Source organism: Crocodylus siamensis, chromosome 4 (assembly GCF_052110815.1).
Source record: "Crocodylus siamensis isolate JL-2025a chromosome 4, ASM5211081v1, whole genome shotgun sequence".
NCBI classification, from domain to species: Eukaryota; Metazoa; Chordata; order Crocodylia; family Crocodylidae; genus Crocodylus; species Crocodylus siamensis.
Window position 1 is genome coordinate 51,314,397 of NC_143398.1, and position 24,441 is coordinate 51,338,837.

The following is a 24,441-nucleotide window of genomic DNA, read 5'->3' on the forward strand; positions in this document are numbered from 1 at the left end:
TTGAATTGTGGAGCCCAAAACTGGACGCAGTACTCCAGCTGCGGCCTCACCAAGGCTGAGTACAACGAGAGAATGACGTCTTGGGATTTGCTTGAGAAGCATCTATGGATGCAAGCCAACGTTTTGCTCGCTTTACTAGCTGCAGCATCACATTGCAGGCTCATGTTCATCTTGTGGTCAATGATGACCCCCAAGTCTCTTTCTTCCATAGTGCTAGCCAGAGTAGTATATGAAGTATAGCATGTATTTCAAGTGCTTTTCAAGTGCCTCTGTTGAGAGAGAATGCCAATTTGTTCTATATGAAAGCATCTCCCACAATCAAAAGGGGCTTACGCTGATGTTCTCAGCCAATATTTGTCCTCACCCAGTACTGTGACAAATACTGCTCAGCTACTAGCCTCTATCTTACAGATATCTGCCCGCATCTAATATAATTTGTGAGATGTACTGTGATCAATTACAATGAAAGATGCTGTGTGCCACTTAAATGCGCTAACAAAAAAAAGCTTTGAGTTAAAACAAAACTAAACCAAGCCAAATGATTTTCCTAGATAGCTTTCTAATTGTACTACTAGGAAGAGACTGTAATGCAATATTTGATGCTTGGCTGGACAACTCAAGATTCCCACCTCACATAAAATTGCTTACTGGAGCCCTGGTGAGCCACTATTCCCAGCCAGGCCTGAGGGGAAATGTGAAGCATACTGTATCCTTCAGTAAGACAATACACTTGTTATTCTGGAACCCAACCTTCTTGTTTTCCCCAAACAGACATGTTTGACAGAGCTCAGAGGCATTGAGATATAACCATGAATACAGCATCACTGTTATAATATTTTACTCTGTTGAGTTTTAAAATTTTATTCACAGCATTCAAAGCAGACAGTCACTTTATCATTTTCTTTTATTATTCATTGCTACAGGTTAATTTTAAAGCTGGCAAGTCAATTTACTGCTCACGAATTTGAGGAATTAATAGCATTGCCTCAAAATCAGATATAGTGTGGAAAAATCTATGCCAGTTTTCCAGACAGATCTGCCAGTACACCCTTTTTCCCCCCATCCTGTGACTGCTGAACAGAGAATAATGATTATATCAAGAGACTGTGATTTGCCTAAACAGAGAATTGTGATGAAAGCCAAGGTTTTAACTCAGATTATGAGGTGCTGCAATAGTTCACTGCAATAGTTCACTATCTGATACAGCTTTGAGACTGCAGCACCCATTACAAATCAGTTCTGTGATTAATTTAATATGCTACATAGAAAGGCAGCAAAACATTTTAGATATGAATATGTTACAAGTGAATGTTGGTAGTTATGTCATATTAATATAATAAAGAATGTTTGGGCAATCAATACTGCTAGAAGAAAATGAAGATCACAGATTTCAAAATAGATATTTCACAAACAACAACAACTAAGATTATTAACAGTTCTGCACAGACAGGAATGGATACTCCAAGATACTAAAAATCAGAAATGAGTCAAATACCATGGTTTATTTTCAGACAATGTGGTTATGTCAAAGACAAAGCAGTGTGCCAAATGCCAAAATCTTCGAAATATACAGGACTCTAATGGGAGCCCCTTTTCTTTTGAGTATTATACTGTACTAATACAATGATGTCAAATCTGCAAACTAGTTCATTTGAAAACATGCACCTGAAGTAGAGCTGGGCAGGAAACTGTTTTCCTTTTTCATGAATATTAAAAAAAATAATAATAATAATAATAATAGTACTCCTAACCTAAACAGAGGAGAAGATGAAATCTTGAAAACTCTTCAAAGACAAAAAACCTGAAAAAAATTAGTTTGAGTCAGCTGAAGGAGAAGATGTGTGAGATAGGAACACTTAAAGTCACTTTTAAAAAAAGCATGCTTTATGTATCCAAAAATCGAGGACAAAGATTTTTTGTTCCAGTTCCTTAGTTTCCTATTGTGTGCGAAAACCCTTTCTACAGCTCCTAATATTCATTGCTCTCCAGAATGCTGACATTCCAATAAGAAACAACGCAGCCAGATTATGAGCTAACATTCACCGCTGCCTTAGTCAAAAAGAAGGATTAGAGAAATAATAGATAACTGCATAGACTGGAGTGAACATCAGCAACTCTACCAGTACATTGAACTGAACACACAAAAATAATTTGATCACTTTTAAAAGGATGTAGAATTTGGAGGCAAACCCCCCCCCCAAAAACCCAAATGCTGCCGTCTTTCAAGATGCTCTCCTTGAGGTTGTAAGAAGTTCAAACTTCCCCTGGGGAGGCTTCAATTTTTAACCTGAAGTCTGAGAAACGGTCAGAGTTTCTCTCCTTAAAAAGTACTGACCTGCTCCTTCCATAAGCATTTAAAGTAGTTGCTAGATAGCAGGTGTACAGTACTGGAAGTGAAAACCTAAAGCAAACAACAGTGACAATGACAGGCCTCATGACTGACTTCATGTAACCTAAATGTTATGAACAGGACAGAAAAAACCCTTCTAGAAACAGATGAATAATCAAGTACAGAAGGCATGGCATGATTAAAAACTGTGTCATTTTATCCTCTCTTCTAGTTCTTGAGTATAGCAAAGGTTTCACGTTTCTAAAGAAAGAGTTTTAGAGGTTCTGAAACAATGATCTTGATAAGCATTAGGACTAAGGAAGCAAGACTAGGTAAGTATTTATTTGGATCTTATTGCTTATCAAAGTAAACTGCAATGATTAATGGGCTTTAGTCTTCCAACATCTATGTCAGGCAGGGAACTATTTAACCCCTAGTTTTACAGATCTGAGGCACAAGATAGAGTGCGTGACTTAGAGAAAAGTTGAATAGAATTTGGAGCTGTGGTGAGACGTGAACACATCTTTCTTAAGTCTTAGCCCAGTATGCCATTCACTAGCTAGGCCACGTTTTCCGTTCTGATGGTTGAAGTGGAGGAATGGATTGCATTTCTGACACTGTGTGTCTACACATGCATTTGGTGCTTAGTAAGTTACTGAGCAGCAAGCAGTTTTTAAAGCTGGTGACTACATGTACAGGCATCAACACAGTAACACCGTATGTGGGCCAAACTGGGAGTAAAGTTAGTCCCAAGTCAGTCCACGCACACAGTGTCAATGCACAGCATCGTGTCTATACGTGAGTTACTGCACAGTAACTACTTGGGTGTAAACTTGGATTTTAGGAAGGCCTTCGATACGGTCTCTCATCCCATTCTCATAAATAAATTAAGAGGCTGTGACTTAGATGTTTACACAGTCCGGTGGGTGGCAAAATGGCTTGGGGGGAGGGGGGGGTCGAACCCAGAGAGTGGTAGTCGATGGGTCAGTATTGACCTGGAAGGATGTGGGTAGTGAGGTCCCGCAGGCTCGGTCCTTGGACCTGCACTCCTCAATGTCTTTATCAGTGACTTGGACGCGGGCATGAAGTGTACTCTGTCCAAGCTGGCGGGTGAAGTGAACACACCAGAGTATAGGGAACAATTGCAGGCAGACCTGGACAGGTTGGAAAAGTAGGTAGAACACACGGGATGCAGTACAACAAGGACAAATACAGAGTGCTGCACCTAGGGCATAAAAATAACCAGCATACCTACTGACTAGGAGATGACCCCCTCAGCAGCACAGAAGCGAAAAGGGAATTTGGAGCCATAGTAGACTCCAAGATGAACATGAGTTGTCAGCGTGACGAAAGCATCAGCAAAGCTAACCACACTATCATGCATTAGCAGATGCAGGACAAATAGAACCAAGGAGGTGATACTTCCATGTAATGCAGCATTGGTCAGACCGCAGTTGGGAGTAGTACGTCCAGGTTTGGGCATTGTTCTTTAAGAAGGATGTGAATAACCTCAAGAGGGTCCAGAGAAGGGTTAAGGGTTTACTGGCCAAGCCCTATGAGGAGAGGCTGCGGGACCTGGACCTCTTCAGTGGCTGCCTACAAATTCATTTGGGGGGGGGGAGGGGCAGCGCAGCAAGGAATCAGAGGTGCTCTGTTCACCAAGGCACCTCTTGGGGTAACAAGGAACAATGGTCGCAAACTGACGGAGCAGATTCAGGCCAGACATCAGGAAAAGCTTCTTCACGGTAAGAGTGGCCAACACTTGGAATGGATTTCCAGGGGAGGTGGGTGCTCTTTCCTACCTTGGGGTTCTTTAAGAGAAGGTTGGATAGGAACCAGGCTGGGGTTATCTGAACCCAGCACTCTTTCCTGCCCAGGGCAGGGGGTCAGACTCAATGATCTGTTAAGGTCCCTTCCGACCCTAGCATCTATGAATTTATTAATCTATTTACAGCTTCCAGAATCTTGTCTACGATAAACTCTCTAGTCTATGAATCACAAGTCCAACGTACAGGGTAAATTATATTGCACTTTTGCAAGACATGCTGCACCCTACCAGGAAATTTTTTCAAGGTCCATTTGTTTAAATATACAACATTGTCTGCTGGGGATAAAGCTACTATGTTGTTATTAATATTATGATAGCACTTAAAACATCCGAATAATCATCAGATCTCTGCTGCACGAGATGCAACAAAAATTCAGGAGTGGATGCAGTCAGTGGTCTGAAGAGGATACATTTTGCCACCATTACTCACAATGCGTAGTAAATTACTCATTACAGTGGCTTTTGAATTAACATGCTTACTTGTGGAATAAGGTGCTAGTCCAGATTAACAAGGAGGGCAGTTTCTATATAATATTGATTTAAAATGTCCACAGAAAGTAAGTATTTCTCAAGATCTCCCTTAGATCTTGCGAAATAGATCCCTTACAAACACACAATGTGCACCTCTATTTCTAGTCTCTTCCAATTACTTAAATAAAAAGGTACATTTCCCTGCTGAGAGCTCACAGACACTAGCTATCTGTTGCTGCAGTCAAATGAAGTAAATAAAACAGCTGCTAGTTAATGCACACAGCTATCACAACAACAACTCCTCACTGGTACATTTTACACTTAATGAAGAAGTGAGATGTAGTATGTAACACAGATTACTATTACAGAAGCACTAAATTTACACAGGTCTCAGACTGGTTGAGTAGATTAATTGACAGATATATGCAGCCCTGCACTAAATAAGTTTCCAGTTGCACTGGTGTAAATCCACAGTAACAGAGAAGAATATAGTCCATTCCTCTACAGTGTCAGTGGAGGCTGACTGCCTGCATTTTACAGCACATACCATGTTTGTCACTGCTGGGAAGGGAAAGGAAAGGAGAGATAACTGAAGAAAATATATTAAGTGCTCAAAAAACAAAAAGACTCCAAAAAAACAAAACAAAACAAACAACATCAATCAAACCCCTCAAAACATTATGCAGACCTGCAGTCCCTAGCCTACTTCTCAGAGTCTCTCCTATGAGTGTTGTTAAACTGTTTTCAGCCCAAACTTCTCTCTTTACTGTCCACTTTCTTTCTCCCCTGCACACCATTATCTGTGTGGTGTTCTATGCTTGAAAAAGTCTCCCTGAGAACTGTATACTGAAAACCTCCTTTTTCTTCAAACCATCTCTAAAAGTCCATCTCCCCAGTATTATTGTGTGAAAGATGCCTACTGTTGGAGTCCCTCAAGATGCAGGTAAGCATGCTGCAGGCAGAAGTGGTTCAGCTGGGTTTCTTTGGGATCACAAGGCCTTCAACAACAGGGTACATGATAAAAACATTTAGGATGAAGGAAGTTAGCCAGCTTAAGAGGACCACAGTGGTACTGTTGGGGAGAGAAGCAGGAGGACGACAGGCTGCTGGCCACTTTTCATACCCCAACCCAACAAGCTCAATCATAGGCAATAAGGGGACCTAAAGAAGGGAAGCAGACACAGCAGCTAGTGATGAAGAGATGGAACCACATGTCTAAGGTTGTGCAGTACATGGCAGTCACCCTCAAGAGAAAGAGATGGAGAGTAGTAGTAGTTGAAGTCTTCTTCTGAGATGGACAGGACATCTTCCTGTTCACCCGAAACAAGTGTGAGGGCTAAGGTTCTGGCCTTTTGACCATTATCTCAAGCTGCACATGCATGCAGACACTAATGATATTTCCAAGTATGAAATTACCAAAAGGTTCAGAGAGCAAAGATGAAGGTGCCAGAGATTCTGGTAACATTCTCTTTAAGGCTGAAGCAGTGACAGATAAATAAGAGAAGTGAATGTGCGACTCCATAGGCTGCAGAGAGCTGCTTTTGACTTCATCCAACAAGGAATGGAGTTCCCTGAAGGAGGACTGCTGGGAAGTGATAAGGCCCATCTGACAAAGAAAGGAAAAATAATCCTAGGATGCCAACTTAGCAAAGAGAACTTTAAATTTGGTGACATAAACCACAGAGTAGTAACAGAAGTAATGACCTAGTGAAAAGGCTGAAATCTGTTGAGAAATGGGAAACCAGAAGTGTCATGGGAAAGGTAAAAGGTGAATAATGGGGCAATCTGCAGAACATCTCAGACATCTTTAAACAAATACCAGGAGTAAGGAGAGTAAGCAGGATAAACTGAAGTGAGTTAAAGTGATTACGAAATGACAGTTCATTATCATACAGAGATGAAAGACAGCAATAAAATAAAGGATAACATACTTGAAAACAGACTTCAAACAAACAAGAAACTGGTAGGAAGTCTCATGGCAAGATAATCTAGGAATGCAAAATAAGGAAACCTGACAGGTACTGAAGAGAGACTATACTAGAAGGCACAATGACAAATTACCCAATGTGGAAAAGAGATGAGAAGTACCAAGTTTGACCTGGCTACATTGGGAGCTCCTTAAGATGATGACTATCAAAACAGTCATACAAAAAGAAACAAGGGCTCATGGCAATGCGTGAGCATAAATAACTAGCACTAACCTGTGGAAATAATATTTTTTACCTTAGCCCATCTGATAAGTCATGGCTAATAAGGGACAAATGGCAACAAGAAAGGTTCTGTAAATATATTAGAAGAGGAAAACAAAGAACAGTATAGGCCAGGGGGGAGCAAAACAGGGCCCTCGGGCTGGAACCAACCTGCCAGGCCACTCTATCTGGCCTATGGGGCCCTCTAACATTTAGAAAATTAACAGGTGCTAGTGGCTGCTTGTCAAAACTGATGAGGTGCCCGTGGCAGGACCCAGCAGCGGCAGGATCCAGGCCCACCCGGCCCTGTCCCACTTCCAGCCCCCAAGTGGAAGCTTCTGCCCAACAGAGGCTTCTGGCTTGGCAGCCAGGGGGTTGCTCCCCTGCCTTCCCCCCACCTGAGAGCAGAAACTCAGATAAGAATGGGCGGGGGGGAGCTCACCAGCAATTGCCCCACTCTGTGGGGGCCAGGCCAAGCTGAGCTGGCTCAACGCTGCGCTGTGCGGTCCTGGCCATGCAGCCAGGAACTGGGTCCTGCTGGAGCCAGCCCACTACAGCCAGCACCACATAGTTCCTAGCTGCGTGGCTGGGACCACACAGCGTGGCACTGAGCTCCCCATCAGGGAGCATAGGACTGGGAGCATAAAGTGGAGCAGCAGATGGGACAGGAGAACTGGACTGAAGTGGAACTTAGGGAGGCTACAGGACTAATTTGTGGCATGGCAGCCAAAAAGGCTGGCCCTCGCTGACCCAAAGGACCAGCAGGCAAGAAAAGGTGCCCACATGGTCTTAATCACAATTAAAGCCAAACCAATCTTGTTTCCCTCTTTGACAGAAAAACTGACTTAGTGAATAATGGAGAAACAACTGATATCATATATCCTGACTTAAGTGAAATATTTGACATGGCTCCAATACAAGTCAGAAAATTAAATTGAGAAAAGATAGTGTAGGTGGAATCACCATAATGTGGAAACAAAACTTATTTCAAATAACTGTCATGAATAATTCAGTGTCATTTTGTGAGGGCATTTTCAAAAAGTGGGGTCCTGCAGGGGTTTCTCTTGGGCCAAGTTCGATTATTTTTTTCATTAGTTATTTGGAGGATAGAATAGAGGGTACATTTAAAAAATATAGATAAAGACTAAGCTGTGAGGAGTTGTAAGCACTCTGGAAGACAGTATCAAAATTCAAAAAGTTATTGATAAATTGGAAAATCTGCTCTGAAATCAACAAGGTAAAATACAATAAAGACAGGTACAAAACAATGGGGGGGGAGGGGGGGAAATCAAATGCAGAGGCCAAACAGGGAATAACTAGTAAGGCTCCAGTACTGCAGATGAGAGATTTGGGGGTTGAGAAAGGACCGTAAGTTGAATGAATCAACAATATGGTGCTGTTTCAAGACAGACAGACCTAAGTGCTATTTAGGGCAGCATTGACAGTCATTATATGCTAGACACAGGATTTATTTACTCTGTTCTACTCAATTTGTATTCAATTCTGTTCAGTACCAGTTAAGTTTTAGCTGGAATAATCTGTCCAGTTTACAATTATTGTGCTTTAACATAGATATAGACAACCTGAAATGAGGCTGGAGAAGAGCAACAAAAATATTAGAGGCTTGGAAAATATATGGAAAAGCAGAAGTATGAGGAAAAGCAGAAGTAACGGTTTCAACCATCAGGGAGTCCCGGCTGAGTTTCCAAACCTGGTCTAAGCCTGTATTTGAAGTATAACTAGGGACTTCCTGTTAATTGTTTTTAAATATCACTAGGGACCGAGTTTCCAAACATATTTCACACAGTGAACCAGATCAGAAGCTGCTTCATTCATGACTGTGCGAATAAAAGTTCCAAAAGGTACTGGTGATTTGGGTTAGATATAAAGAATAAAAACAAATAAATGTCTCTATTTGAAGAAACAAGAACAAAACTACTTCTGACATATATGTAAGGAGTAACAGAATGGAGCAAGAACATAGGAAGTGCCAAACTGAGTCAGACCAATGGTCCACCTGGCCCAGTATCTGGTCTCTGACCACAGCAGAGCTGAATGCTAGACAGGGAAAACACCAAACTGGATCCTTCTAGAGCAGCGGTTTTCAACCTGTATTCCATAGACCCCTGGGGGTCCACATAAGACAACTATGATAAAAAATGTGTCAATACCCATGCTTACAATTTGAAGGGGTCAGCACCTCCATTCAAAATTACCAACAGGGACTGCACTTCCATTCAAAGTTTTTTAGGGGTCCACTAAATGAAAAAAAAAAAAAAAAGTGGTTGAAAACCACTGCTATAGAGCGATCTATTTTCTTTTCGATACTTTCCCTGGCATCCAATGGAATACTGTAGCAACATCCTGTTGAAGAGTACCAAGATGGCAAGTGAGTATTTTGGCCAAAGGACCTTGTTGCTGAACACAAATATAACCAAGAAGGGTCAAGGGAGGCTGCATATGGGATTGGCTGTTAGCTAGCACATTAGCAGCAAGTTTCATGGAAAGAAAAAAATATCTGACAAAACACTGGAAGCAAAGGTGCCAAGTATGTGGGGCCTGAGGGCTCTGGGCCCCCTTGGGAAGAGGGCTGTCACCTGAAACGCATAAAACTTTCCACATGTTCATCACCTTAAGTCTCGTAAGTGCTGGTTCCACATGCCCATCATCATATGTGCTGACTTTTACTTTTGCAGGCCCCCCCTGCACAAGTAAAAGTCAGTGCCTATGACTGGAAGGACACTGAAGTGAAGTTTTAAAGATTCAGTTAACGTTGTTAAGGATACCAGTTTTTCACATATATTTCAAGTGATTTCAAAGTTGGCACAAACTTTAACGGAAAATGCAACAATGCACTTCAAATAGAAGAGCCACGAGGAAGAAATATCAGGGTGGCAGGAGACATTTTGGAAGTGGCCTGTAAGGAATGAGCTTGAGCAAGGTTGGAGTGTACAAAAACCCAGAGGCAATCCTTGAGATACTAGCAATATGCACCACAGCTATGTTAACTACCATGTGGGTTTACCTATGCCAAGATAAAAAGCAATATTTAAAATGACATTTCCTTCCACTGTTTGCTTTGATTAGCTAACATTCTACCCATTTTATAACCGACTTTCCCTCTCTATGCTAGAGTTTTAAGGCATATCAATACAACGTGTTACCTAACACCTTTAAAAAACAGCTTCCACCCTGCAAAACCAACCAAATAAACACCCCCTCCCCCCTTTATTCATGTTTGGATAAGCCTTTAGAACACAAGTTTGGATGCTGAGGTTGAAGAATTCAGCAGAAGCTGTGTAATTCTGGTCTTTTATTTTGTAAAACTCACAAACCTACTTGCCAGCTAACTCTTCATTGTTAGATTTGTTCAGAGGCAAAGGACTTTGCAAAGCAAAATAACTATTTAACTTGCAAGTCAACACTCAGATCGAAGCAAAGGAAAGTGAAAAACTAAATGTCTTTATTGCTAAAACCAAGCTGTGACTTTCGTAGCCTCAGCTAGGGCTGCAGCTCAGGTCTCAGGCTAAATTCTTGGATAAGAGGAGGGAAAATAAAAATAAAAAATAATCAGGATTTATTATTTCTAATATTAAAAAAGGACAAAAATAATTAAGGATTCTTTATACAAAGGCAGCAATAAAAGACACAAACACTATTTTTGTTTTAACTTCACATTCTACCTTTAAGAAAAGCAAGGAAAAGTCAAATCCTGAATTTCTTTCTACAGAGGAGATGGCATGGATCTGCTCTACAGACAATTTGCACCTCCTGTGCATCTCTATAATAATCCTCTGTGGGCATGCACAAAGGTCCCAATTACAACTGGGCTGTATTTGTGTTAAGCAGTACAAAAACATAGTGAAAGACTTGAGCCCTGCCCTGCTACTGGGGATGAATTGGGGGGTGGATCATAACAGAAACAGAGTAGAATCAACTGTCCTTTTATCATTTCTTAGCAACCCAATTGTTGGGGCCACCATGATATGTATGGGAATGAAGGTTTCAACCCTTAGGGCAACCTCAGCTCTCTTCCTAAGAGGCCAAAACTAAGTAGTTTTGCTGAACAAGAAAGGGAGATATGGACAAAAACAAGGGCTACACACTTGGGCCCAAAGTATTTACTCATGTCCAATTCTCCTTAAACTTTCATCTGACAGTGGAGTGTAGAACGCTAATTCAGGCTGTAGAGTACTAATTCAGCTAGCAGAAGGATTGCTCCCCTTGCATCTGCCAGCACCAGCTACTCGATCTGGGGCTTGGCAGGAGCATTTGGTCTTTACAAGCCCTCAAAATGATAGAGATGCTTGTGTTTCCATTTTTTCAACCACATGCTTGGTTGTATTATTACACTCTGGAAAAAAATGTGCTAATGCAAGGCAAATTCTTGCAAGAAAAGAATTATTTAGCAAATTCAGCTTTTTTTTTTTTTACTGGGCATATTTTCCACTGGTGTGGAAAACTGACAAACAGCCTGCAGGTAAAAACTCTTCCACAGAAGCATCTATAAATGAGGGTTTTTGTGTCCGCTGAAATGGCAACTGGGGAAAAAAAGCTAAATCAAGATTTATTTCTCTACAGTTTAGTAACATAAAATCCCTTAATTTAAATGCCATGCACATTTACATACTTCCTATTATATTGTTTCAGTTTTTGAGGTATTCAGTCCTGTAAATAATTCCTTACCAGTCTCTTTTGCTGGAGCTGTTCTCTTAGTAATCGGTCTTCTGGTAAAACGTCACATAAAAGAAAATAATTATCCTGTTCCTCTGTTAAGAGAAAGTGCAAAGGAAACATTTACAGCTGTTTTACAGATGTTCTAGTTTGTAACACACTACACCTTTGGGTTTTCTTCAGCTTCTGAGAACTAATTAAATTATATTTAACTACGTAAAAAATGACTTTAGTCTTCATTTTAGAAGGACTAAGATTTTTATTACCCTGCTGTAAATGATTACATGTATGGGCCCCAAGCCAACACTGGCTTAGACCATGTACAAAAGTGTTAGCAAATGGATTTGCACCCACTTGTACTATTACTGATGTAAATAAAGCCAGAGTATGTCAAGCCCTTGCAGAGCTTTCTTTAGGTCTGTCCCTTCTTTATACTATACCTTGAAGGTACTTATAAGGCCCTCATATTGATGAAAATCATGAATATTAAATCAGGAGCTTTATTATCAGACAGACATACGTGGTTTAAACAACTGATTTTAATTGTTTTACTTTTGTAATTTTTAGTGATTTTTCTAGAGACAGGTTGATATGCAAAGGTTGCTATAATCTGATACCTTTCCTTTGTTAGCAGAAAGCCACATTATATCTATATGACATAGCCATCTAAGCCTATAGCTATGACATACATTTAGATCGAGTTACATTTACTACATACACAAACTTACTGAGATATTAATTCTTACATATTTAGTGTAAGAAATTAGGAGTGTTACAGTTCTCATTTACTATAGGATTAATTTTATTATTTGAGATATTTGTCTAGCTGCATTTGGATGGAAATTGGAATTAAAATTCAAATGCAGAAAAAAAAAGTATTATTTTTTTTTTTATTAGTTAAAAGTGCTGAATGCATGAGAATAAAGGGCTATCGAAACCAATTCGTCACACAAAGAAAGTATCATCTGTGGGTAGTAAATGTAAATTATTTCTGGTCCTCACGTCCTCCAATTTTTTAGAATTGGTAGACTTCATTTTCTTACAGAAAAACTTCCCTGCTTTTTCCTTTCCCAAATCAATTCCTTAATTTTGAATGAGTTTTTAAATTAATTTTGAAAGAAAGAGATGAAGCACTGAAATGAAGGAATATTGAGACGATAGTAGCCAAAAGAGGCTATTACTGTCAAAAGCTAGACTAGCACTTCCACAGACTGATTCTAGGTGATAAAGCAGCAACTTCCATCTGTTTAGTGTCTTCATCTTTTTTAGAATTTCAGTAATAAAAGCTTACACACTGCTTTATTTTTTCTAATTTAATATTTTTAAATAAATTAGAATTAAGCCCTTAAATTTCACTTGCCATAACTTCACATTTTAAATGAGTTTATTTAGGAACTATTTTTTAAATTCAATGTAAATATTTTGTTTTTTTAATCTACCTTGTCCTTATGACAATTGTATTGAAACACTTCCAGTCTTCTACTAATGTGATTAATATCAGCCATGTGTGGTTCCCTCTTCCCCGCGCCCCTTTCTCTCCTACAGGGAGAATGGCATAATTAGGGTAATAGTTTAACAATTCTTTCTTTTTTTTTTTTTTACATGTACACACTGCTATGTATTTATGTTAAGAGAACAGAATGTCAAATGAATGCACTTTACAGCAGGAGAGGAAGATGGTGAGATTTCTGACAGTTCTGGTTCCTGCGGGAATTAATTCCACAGCGCTGGACCAGCCTCTGAGAAAGAAAATTGTTCACTGTTTTTTTTGTTTTAAAACACGCAGACAAGCTTGATTCTTAAAAGTAAAATGCTCCACTGTGCCAGAGGAGCAGTCTTGTGAACCACGGTTTTCACTCTGAAGCTCTAGGCAATTTTGTACAGAGGCCAGACGACCACACCTTTGCAATCTTAGTGTGAAGATTATCATTTCCTTGTAGTACCTCTAGGGCAGTGGTCACCACAAATTGTGCAAAAGGACAGTGATACTGTGGCCTTATTGTCACGTGTTCACTTCACAAGCAGGGGAGGAGAAAAAGGAGAAGTACAGAGCTACAGACCCCCACAAAGGGGAAGAACTAGATTTGGAACTCCCGAGGCAGCTCTGAGACCATAAAGACTAGGGAGGCGATAGTCATGGGGGACCTAAACTACCCTGACATCTGCTGGGAGATGCAGACAGCAAATTCCCACTGTTCACACAGGTTCCTGTCCTGTGTACAGGACCTCCACCTGATGCAGGAGCTACATGGTCCCACTAGGGGGAATGCCTTACTGGACCTGGTATTGGCAACAGGGGATGACATGGTAGGGGACCTACAAATCACTGGTCACCTGGGGGACAGTGACCACCAAATAATAGAATTCACCATAAGGCACAGAGTGGGTAAGATAACTAGTAAGGTGGAAGTGCTAGACTTTAGGAAGGCTGATTTCAGTGAACTCAGGCGTTTAGTCAATGACACACTGCAGAGTAAGAGATCTGGCGAGATGGGAGCCCAGGAAGGGTGGCTGTGCCTTAAGGAAATGATCCTCCAGGCACAGAGGGAGACTATTCCGATGTGGGGGAAAAGGGGCCAAGAGGCTTCCTTGGCTGACCAGAGAAATCTAGAGCAGCTTAAGGGCAAAAGGGGGTGGGGCATATAAGCAGTGGAAACAGGGAGAGATTACTAAAGAGATTACCTCCTTAGCTCACAGATGTAGGGAGGCAGTTAGAAAGGCCAAAGCTACCATGGAACTGAGGATGGCATCCCAAGTTAAGGATAACAAAAAATAGTTTTTCAGATATATAGGGAGCAAAAGAAAGGCTCAGGGTGGAATAGGACCACTACTGGATAGGCAAAAGCAAATGGTGACACACAGGGAGGACAGGGCTGAACGCCTCAATGAATTCTTTGCCTCAGTGTTCCTAAACAAGGAGCAAGACAAGTCTCACAATGGGATTGTAGAGACAACAGCTGGGCGCCAGACTACCAAGCCATGACCCTGAGATGTTCCAGAGTCACTTGGAAGGACTGTATGCGTTTAAGTCAGCAGGCCCAGATGAGCTCCATCCAAGGGTACTGAAGGCAGTGGCTGATATCATTGCACAGCCACTGGCAAGAATATTTGAGCACCTGTGGCGTACGGGCCAGGTCCCAGAGGACTGGAAAAGGGACAACTTGATCCCTATTTTCAAGAAGGGGAGGAAGGAGGATCCAAGCAACTATAGGCCAGTCAGTCTCACCTCCATCCTTGGCAAAGTCTTCAAAAAGATTATTAAGGCTCATATATATGAGAACCCAGCAGGAAAAATTATGCTGAGGGGAAACCAGCACGGGTTCGTAGCAGGTAGATCATGCCTGACTGATCTAGTTTCTCTTTATGACCAGGTTACAAAACACATGGACGCAGGAGTAGGGGTAGATGTCATTTACTTAGACTTCAGGAAGGCCTTCAATACAGTATCCCACCCCATACTGGTGAACAAATTAAGAGGCTGTGACTTGGATGATTACACAGTCCAGTGGGTGGCAAATTGGCTAGAGGGTCACACCCAGAGAGTGGTATTGGATGGGTTGGTATCGACCTGGAAGGGCATGGGTAGTGGGGTCCTGCAGGGCTCGGTCCTTGGACTGATACTCTTCAATGTCTTCATCAGTGACTTGGACAAGGGAGTGAAGTGTAGCCTCTCCAGGTTTGCTGATGATACAAAACTGTGGGGAGAAGTGGACACACCGGAGGGCAGGGAACAACTATAGGCAGACCTGGACAGGTTGGACAAATGGGCAGAAAACAATAGAATGCAATTTAACAAGGAGAAATGCAAAGTGCTGCACCTAGGGAGGAAAAATGTCCAGCACACTTACCGCCTAGGAAATGACCTGCTTGGCAGCACGGAAGTGGAAAGGGATCTCGGAGTCCTAGTGGACTCCAGGATGAACATGAGTTGTCAGTGTGACGAAGTCATCAGAAAAGCTAACTGCATTTTATCATGCATCAGTAGATGCATGACAAACAGAACCAAGGAGGTGATACTTCCCCTCTATCGGGTGCTGGTCAGACCGCAGTTGGAATATTGCGTGCAGTTTTCGGTGCCACACTTCAAGAGGGATGTGGATAACCTGGAGAGGGTCCAGAGAAGGGCCACTCATATGGTTAAGGGCTTGCAGGCCAAGCCCTATGAGGAGAGACTAGGGCACCTGGACCTCTTCAGCCTCCGCAAGAGAAGATTGAGGCAACCTTGTGGCTGCCTATAAATTCATCACGGGGGCACGGAAGGGAATTGGTGAGGCTCTACTCACCAAGGCACCCCTGGGGGTCACAAGAAATAATGGCCATAAGCTAGCAGAGAGCAGATTTAGACGACATTAGGAGGAACTTCTTCACAGCTAGAGTGGCCAAAGTCTGGAATGGGCTCCCAAGGGAGATGGTGCTCTCCCCTACCCTGGGGGTCTTCAAGAGGAGGCTGGATGGGCATCTGGCTGGGGTCATCTGAACCCAGCACTCATTCCTGTCTATGTAGGGGGTCAGACTCGATGATCTATTGGAGGTCCCTTCTGACCCTAACATCTGTGAATCTATAAGAGTCTGTGCTTCCCTACAATACTGGAAGATTCCCCCTCATATTTATACTACCAGTGACAACACACCCTTTAGCTTGATGCGGTTAGCACTGCTCCCAGGGCTTGATCCTTGGTGTTCCTATGCACCCTGGCCACGATCCAGGAAAACACTTAAACTATGTACTTAAACTCATCCCTTTCCAGCACAGCACTGAAGCACATCTTTAAATCCTACCAAAAGGATGAGATTAAACATATAGTTAGAGCTAAATAATACTTGTATAATATTATGGACTAGTGTCAGACTGCTAGCATATTGCAAGATTGAACCCGGAGGATAAGACAGAGTTTATCAGACAGGATCTGGTCAGTAGAGAGCACATAAGCACACTTACCTAATCGAGCTTCTGAATTTGTTCTTATCACACTACAGAAGTCGGTGATGGGCTGCTCTGTGAATCTCTTCTTCCAATACAAAACGTACCTTACAATAAAATAAGGGGGTGCATATGAAGGAGGAAGCTTAAAAAACCTAAAATGTTCTTCTGTAGTTTAACTCCCCATCCTTCAATTCCCAAAGGGGTTTATTTCAAATAATTTTTAATGCTGGTTTTGCAGCATCTTCTTTACATGGTACATACTGTAAGAAACTCATGTATACAACAAAATTATTCTGGGCCTGTCAAAGGCAGGCATCTTTGGATCAAGGTTCATATCCATGATGTAAACTTGTCATGTTTTTACAACGAGGCCCTAGCAGGCAAGAACGCAGAAGTCCTGTGGGCTTGCAAAGCATCTCTGAGGCTGAGCATGAGGCTGGCAGATAAATGGGCAGAGTGTGTTGCTGCTTGTGTCAGGGGCTTTCAGCACACCATGCCAAGCTCTGCATCTTTGCAGGCTGGAGCCCTGGCACTACCGTGTTTCCCCGAAAATAAGACATACCCATAAAATAAGCCGTAGCAGGATTTCTACGTATTTGCGCAATATAAGCCATACCCCGAAAATAAGACATAGTGATAGGCGTGGCTAAGCGTACCGGCGCGAAGCGGTAAATAAGACGGGCAGCCCTTCTCATTTGCCCCATCGTGACAGCTGCTATCTCGGAGGTGACCAGAGACGGAGAAATAGAAAGTGAAAGTAAAAGTCTCCTCAGTGAAGTGAGGAGCAAGAAGTTCTGCTTTAGGTATTGTGTGTCCTCAGGGGGAAGAATAAAGCTGTGGCTGCTGTTTTACTCAGCACTGTGGGTCTCTCTCAGTGTCTTATTTTCGGGGAAACACGGTATACTTAATAAAAATAAGACATCCCCTGAAAATAAGCCATAGTGTGTCTTCTTGAGGAAAAATAAATATAAGACAGTGTCTTATTTTCGGGGAAACACGGTAGTTAGATGGGCTCTGGAGCGCATCTCAGCTTGGCAATGTCTTGGGGTGAAAAACAAATTTCTAACCCTAGCGAGGGCCACAAAACTCAATTGAAGATTGCGTGATCATACCCAGACTTGGGCTGTGAGCCTTGTGACTACTGGATTAACACTGAGTTCCTTCAGCCACAGGACAGGCCTGTTTGCTCAGCACCTGACAAATCCAGGGCTCAAACTACCACCTGCCAGATATGCATGCACACCCCAGCATCCTTGGCCTGTAAATACCTACATATATTCTTATATTTACATATATGAAATGACTCAATGTGGCAACCTGGATATAAATTCAGTACATGTATACATTTGCAAGATCAAGGTGTCAGCAGAAATTATGTTCTCTTGAGACACTACCAACATAAAATCAGATACTACTGTTATAAGATACGAACTGAGACAAGAGATGTTTCATTGCAGTGTGAGCGGTCAAGTTTTCTTGGAGGAAATCTCCATGGGTCTTTCGATACAGAAATCATTCTAATTTATCCCCCTGCATTAATGCAGGATCAATTATGCTCAGACAGCATCTAATCTGGTCTTGGAATTGTGCGGTGAAGGAGAATTCTGTGGTTTCCTGAGGCAGGATGTTCCAGGGTTTCAGTAACCTTGTAGCTTCATAGTTTCTAGGGTCAGAAGGGACCTGAGTAGATCTTTTAGTCTGACCCTCTGCCATGGCAGGAAAGAGTACTGGGGTCAAATGACCCCAGCAAGGTGTTCAGCTAACCTCCTCTTAAAGACCCCCAGGGTAGGGGCCAGCACCACTTCTCTTGGAAGGTGGTTCCAGATCCTAGCTGCCCTGACCGTGAAGTAGCGCCTCCTGATATCTAAATCTACCCTCTGCCAGCTTGTGACCATTATTCCTGGTCACTCCTGGCAGTGCTTGGGGGAACAGGGACTTCCCCAGTGTCCCCTCTGACTAGTTTCTAAATGGCCACTAGATCCCTCAGCCTTCTCTTCTGGAGGCTGAACAGGTTCAGGTCCCTTAGCCTCTCCTTGTAGGGCCTGCCCTGCCGCCCCCTGCTCATGTGACCCCCTCCATGTTGTCCACATCCCTCCTGAAGTGCGGCGCCCAGAACTGGATGCAGTATTCCAACTGTGGCCTGACCAGTGCCGCATAGATGGGGAGGATCACCTCCTTGTACCTGCTCGAGATGCATCTGTGGATGAATGACAAGGTACGGTTGGCCTTCCGGACTGCTTCCCCACACTCCCGACCCATGTTCATCTTGGAGTCAATGATAACTCCAAGATCCTTCAGTGTAGTTAGGAAGGTTTTCCTAATATTCAACTAAAAGCTGTTTGCAGGAAAAGATAATTTCTTCTTCTCCTATTTAGTGGAAATGATGACTAATCAGCCTCTTCTTTATAAGAAACTTACACACTGGAATTTTATTTTGTTTTTTTTTTTTTTATCATATCACCCTTTTAGTCTTTTTTCCTCAAGACTAAACAAATCAAAACGCGCAACTTCTCATCATAAGACATATCTTCTAAACATTTTATCATTCTTGATGCTGTTTTTTGGACACTGTCCATTTTGTCTAGATCTTGTTTATGTTATGGTACACTGAGTTGGACTCAGTAGTACAGCAGAGGTATCACTATACCAAAGAGTGGAATAATTATCTCCTGCATCTTCCATAAAAGTCCTTGTGAATAGACGTCAGAGGGGGACTTACATTTTTTGCCCAACAGCTTCACTTGAAGTATCCTTCTAGTCCAGGAGTGGGCAAAATGTGTCCTGTGGGCTAGATGCAGCCCCCCAGGCCATTCTATCTGGCCCATGGGGCCCCTAAAAAATTTAGAAAATAAGTATTTATCTGCCCCTGGCTGCCTGTCATGCGCTCCTCGATGGCTTGCCAAAATTCAGTAAGCAGTCCTCTGTCCAAAATAATTGCCCACCTCTGTCCTAGTCTCACAGCAAACTATTAAACGATTCTTTGTGGCTGGTTTGTAGCTAGTTGTGCACCCAACCCTATGGATACTTAAAACAAACTATATATTTTTGTTAGCTGTACCAAGCAGGCTCTCTCAGTTCACTCCAATCCTGCCAAACTCACTCTACTATTACAAAGTCTAATTCCACAGGCTAGGAGAACACACCTTCTGCAGAATTGGATAGTAAAAGAAGCAAGATAGAGCATGCCAGAGAGCTGCAACTTCACTCTTTTTATCTTGCAACCACTTTCTATCTGATGTGGTATCTTTCCATTTATATCAGCAGCAAAGAATCTGAACAAATGCTTTCTTGAAAAGGTGATTTTAAAATAAATTTCTATTTAGTCAGAATAATCCCACCATCAGAGTTAAATTGGCACTCCAGTATACAGCAGTTCTGAACCTTTTGTTTATGAGGAATCTCGTATCATCTTTAAGAGAGTTGCCTTCTTGCTCTACAAGCTTGCAGTGCAGTATTAAAACAGAAGCAAGTATTGATATCTGTTTTTAACAACGTTAAGCTTCATTTCCAAATAAATGAATGCGATTCTTAGGGTGTTAGATGGCTTAGACTTTCCCTTTGCACATTTCATTACATCCTTTCAACTGCATTTAGAAATAAATTAGTGCTCTGTGAATCTGCCTGATCACTTAAGTGTATACTGTAAGTACTGAAAAGGCTTAACGCGTAAAGTATCCAACTGGTATGAAAAACTTGTGTCAAAAGCTGAAAATCACTAGGGAACCTGGTTTTCTCCGTTAAAAAATCCAAAATTTGCCGATTAAAACTCCCCCAAATCTGCAATTTTCCAAAACTAAAATGAAATGCCGCTCTATACCTATATATATATATATAATATCAGCTGAATGCAAAGTTTTATTGATATATTTGAAATTTTAAAACAATTTGGAGACCCATCAGTGCCCCCTACAAAAAAAAGAGGTATTTAGAATTTATATTTTGGCATGTGATTTGAGTTTTTTTGGGGTTTTTTTTTTTAAGTCATGGAAAAAAGTCAGAGCTCCCCCTGCCTCCTCACCAGGACATGGGTCCAGCTGTGGCTGTTCCCACCACTACTGTGTGGCACTGAGCAGCCCTGATATGCTGGTGCCCTGCCCCTGCCCATGTTGTTGCTCCTCACTTCCAAACCACAGCCCTGCCCCCAGCTCTGCTGGTACCCCTCATTCCTGACCCACAGTCTCCCATCTCTGCCAGAGTTTCTCACTCCCGACCCACTGCCACCTACCCCCAGACACCCATACGTGACTCATCGGGAGGGTAGGAGGGGACATGCACCCCTCAAGATTTCTGCACACAGCAGCGCAGGAGGCTTTGTGCTGCTGCTGCTGCCACTGCAAGTGCAGTACTGCCATGGTCACAATGGAGGGGCCAAATCTGTGCCACTGCCAAGGCACCTCACCTTGGCAGCTATGGGGATGCGGTGTTCCTGGTGGCAGTGGCACTGAGCCTTCCTGCCCTGCTCTGCCCTTCCACACTGGGTCCCAGTTACTGGGCTGCAGAGGCAGCTCCTGCTCAGTGTCAGGATGCAGCCCCATGCCCCACTGTGGGTGCAGAAGTCTGGAGAGACAGGTCCCCACCCCCAAGACTCCCTGACACATTGCCTTTGGGCCCAACCCCTCCCTGAGAATGTGTGCAGTGGTGGGGATCTGCTGCCTGCCCCCACCCCTGGGATGAGCTGCCCATGGCTCCAGTGGCGATGTGTAGGGGCTGCACAGGGGTGCATGTGCACCCCCTAACTAACCACGCTCACCACTTAGGTGACAGTCAGGAGTGCCTGCAGGGGGCACCAGCTGGGGAGTGGAGCAGTCAGCCATTGTGCTATCAGCCACAGGGGAGCGCCCCCTACACCTCACTCATCACCTATGCCTCCCAGTAGACTTACCTGCAGGGAGCTGCTTTCTACTATGCTGCCTGATGATATTACTGTGTGTGCGCACATGCACAATGAAGGAGGGAGGGAGGGACTCTGTGTGTGTGCACACACACACACACACACACACACACACACACACACACACACACACACACACACACACACACACGGTGCCCCCTGCCTCTGATTGCCCTCCTCTTACTCTGCTTGGCCTGAAGCAGCCCCCTGCAGGCTGGAACTCTGCCAGCCTGCAAGGGGAAACCCACAGTTTCCTGGGTTTCTCTCCTTTAAAGGAAAAAAGTAGAGGATTCTCTTCTTTCAAGGAGAAAATTTGTGTTTTTTTGTGGGAAACAGAAATCCCAGATCCCTGCTAACCACAAAACACTAGATACAAAAGCCAACTCAGTAGACTAGACTATATATTGACATGCAAGAGTCACCTGGGTCTTGCCAGCTATAGGGGAAGGTAAAGGAGAGAAATCTGATCTTGCTGGGATCATTGGTGAAGCAGCTGTGGAAGATGTCACAGTACGGTAAGATACAAAGTGCAATTTATACAGAAAAATATAAGCCACTATAGGAGACAAGTATGAGTTTTTGGACACAATCCAATGTTTTAAAGCACGTGTCCTAACCAGCCCTCCTTGTTCTCCATTGTCATGGTTTTGACAAAAAGAACCTGAGTGATGGGAACAAAGGTTTGTACTGGAAGGACAGACAGAAATAGAAAGAACAGACAGACTACAAATGTGCTGCATGAAATAAATAGCTGCACCAAAGAAACTAGAATTGCCAGAGATCTGCTGGACAATTTGTTTCTCACACAGTAAATACTATAACCCATGTTAAAATCAAAATACCTCCTTTTATCATTGAAAACAGTAACAATAGGACAGAAAGTACCCACAGAAAAAATAAAACTGCTCACAAACATACAAAAGTCTTTCAGAAAACTTATGTACCAGGCATATGGGGTTGCTACACATCACCCAAATATATTTTTAACTAAGAAAACTTTACCTTTCAAAATCTGCAACCAGCTTGACATCCGCTATGACAAGCTTGTGTTCAATAATCATGTGCTTCAAAAGTTGGTCTTGTTCTGATAAAGGATAATATTCTTCACAAAAAATGCAAGGCACAGATGGAGAACTTTCTACAGCAACAACACCACCTGGACTTTCTGGCAAAGACAGAGGTTCCAAAATACACTCTCCAACTGAGATAAACAAAAGAAAAAAAAATTGTTAGACAGAAATTTGCTCTCTTAAGTTATCAAGTAATCTTAAATGAATCTAGAGTCTTTAAAAAAAAAAAAAAAAAAGACTTGAAAGACAGTATAGATGAAATCAGGAGGGTTTTTGTTGCTTCTTCATGCAGCTTTCCTCAATAACAACAAAGGGCAGATTTACTAGCGAGACCACCAAGTTTTCATGTCTGTGAGCCAGTGAGTTGACATCATTTACAAGTTTGGGTAGTGAAGCTAGAAGCGGGCCAGTATGAGTGTACCAGTTCCAACTGTGATCCAAGCCCTGGAGGGTCAGATGTCTGGGTGGCATCTGTGTGCTGAGTGCTAGTATAGGGAAGATTTTCTTACACACACGTTTGTTTGCGTGTGCGAGTGTGAGTGAAAGTGTCTGTCTGTCATGTTTATTCTCCTAAGCACAAGGGGTCAGACTGTATACAGCAAACATCATTGTACTCCAATTTATTACACTTTCTTGTTCATCTCATAGACATTTCACCATTCAATGATTTCTGAAGGACTTTGTGGTATTCAATTTGCCTTCCTCCATCAGGAATCTTCTAGTTGCCAAAGCTTGCCTTGTAGCACATGGATTATTTCTACTATAACAGTTTCAGAGTGTCTACTAGAATAGTTTCAGTATTTTTTTTTTCTCCATAGAGCATAAGTGTTATCCAATGACCAAAGGAGGCACAAATGAAGTCTAGCTCAGCTGTTGTGACTTGCACAGGATGCACCACATCCACGTTCAGGGTGAGCAGCACTTCGTCTGCACCATGTGTAAGCTGATGTCTGCCCTGGAGAAAATTCAAAGACTGGAAACACAGGTGTCCATGCTGCATTGCATCAGGAAGATAACTTGGATAAGAGTTACAAGAAGCTGGTACTGGAGAGGCCACTGTGCAATGAGGGGAAGTGGCAGCATGAGATTACTCAAAGACTGAGGAGCAGAACACTGAAGTCAGCAAACACTTTCAAGCACTCCGAGGTGGAACTGCTGAGAAAAAGACAGAGGAGAGGACATCTGCAGGCATGAGGCAGAAGAGGCAGCAGCCTAGAGAGCAGGAAGTACAAAGCCTCAAGGACAGAGACTTCAGGAGCACTGCACCAAAAAGAAAGAGTGGTGGTGGTTGGCGATTCCTTTCTGTGGGGGTCAGATGCACCAATGTGTTATCCAGATTTGGGGCCCTGGGAGGTGTGCTGCCTGCCTGGAGCCCAAATTCAGGACGTCACAGAAAGACAGCCAAAGCTCACCCATCCTTTACCCCTTCCCACTCATCTATGTAAGCACCAACAATAATACCAGGAATGACACTGAGCAGATTAGAGATGACTATGGCTAAGTATAGACATTCAAAAAGCCTGAGCCTGAATTAATTCAATCTTTACAGGTTCATCTAACCTGCATAGCTTGAACCCATTTGCAAGTGAATAGACATTCACTTTAGATTATGGAAATGCAGGCACATGCCTGCAGTGGCTCAGGCTAGAAGCCAGGGGGTGGTAAAGTGAGCCCCCCTTTCCCTTCGGCAGCAGCTGCAAGGCTGGAGGGAAGATGGGGCGGGGGGTGGTGACAGCCGGTCAGGCCCTGGTGGGCTGCTGAGTATGATTGGGGAGGGCTTTAAATTTCCACCCTGGCCTGCAAGGACCCCATCTGGGATGTGCCTGGAAGGGGAAGGGGAAAGCAGCCCTTGCAAAATTTGTCCCTTGGGGGAGCGGGGTGAGTGGCCAGACACTCACCAGACACTGGTCAGTGCAGTCCCTCAAGCAAAATGGGACCAGGGAGTGGGATTAAACTCCCCCATCTCCCCTCTCCCCCATGCATGGGTACCCCAGCTGGGGTCTGCTTAAGCTTTCTGCCCCACCGACTACTTGCATGGTGGGTGACATGGTCAGAGCTGGCCTTG

The 24,441-nt window shown here is 42.9% G+C and overlaps 1 protein-coding gene across 1 annotated transcript in view; it reads right to left on the minus strand.

Annotated features, from left to right (window-relative positions):
* Window positions 1–24,441, minus strand: part of ZNF277 (zinc finger protein 277) — a 90,814-nt gene that overhangs the window by 34,550 nt on the left and 31,823 nt on the right. The window contains exons 2-4 of the mRNA XM_090042284.1: window positions 22,309–22,507; window positions 16,431–16,519; window positions 11,504–11,586 (exon numbers count right to left, since the gene is read on the minus strand). Coding sequence (XP_089898410.1) covers window positions 11,504–11,586; window positions 16,431–16,519; window positions 22,309–22,507 — 371 coding nt within the window. The remainder of the gene's footprint in view (window positions 1–11,503; window positions 11,587–16,430; window positions 16,520–22,308; window positions 22,508–24,441) is intronic.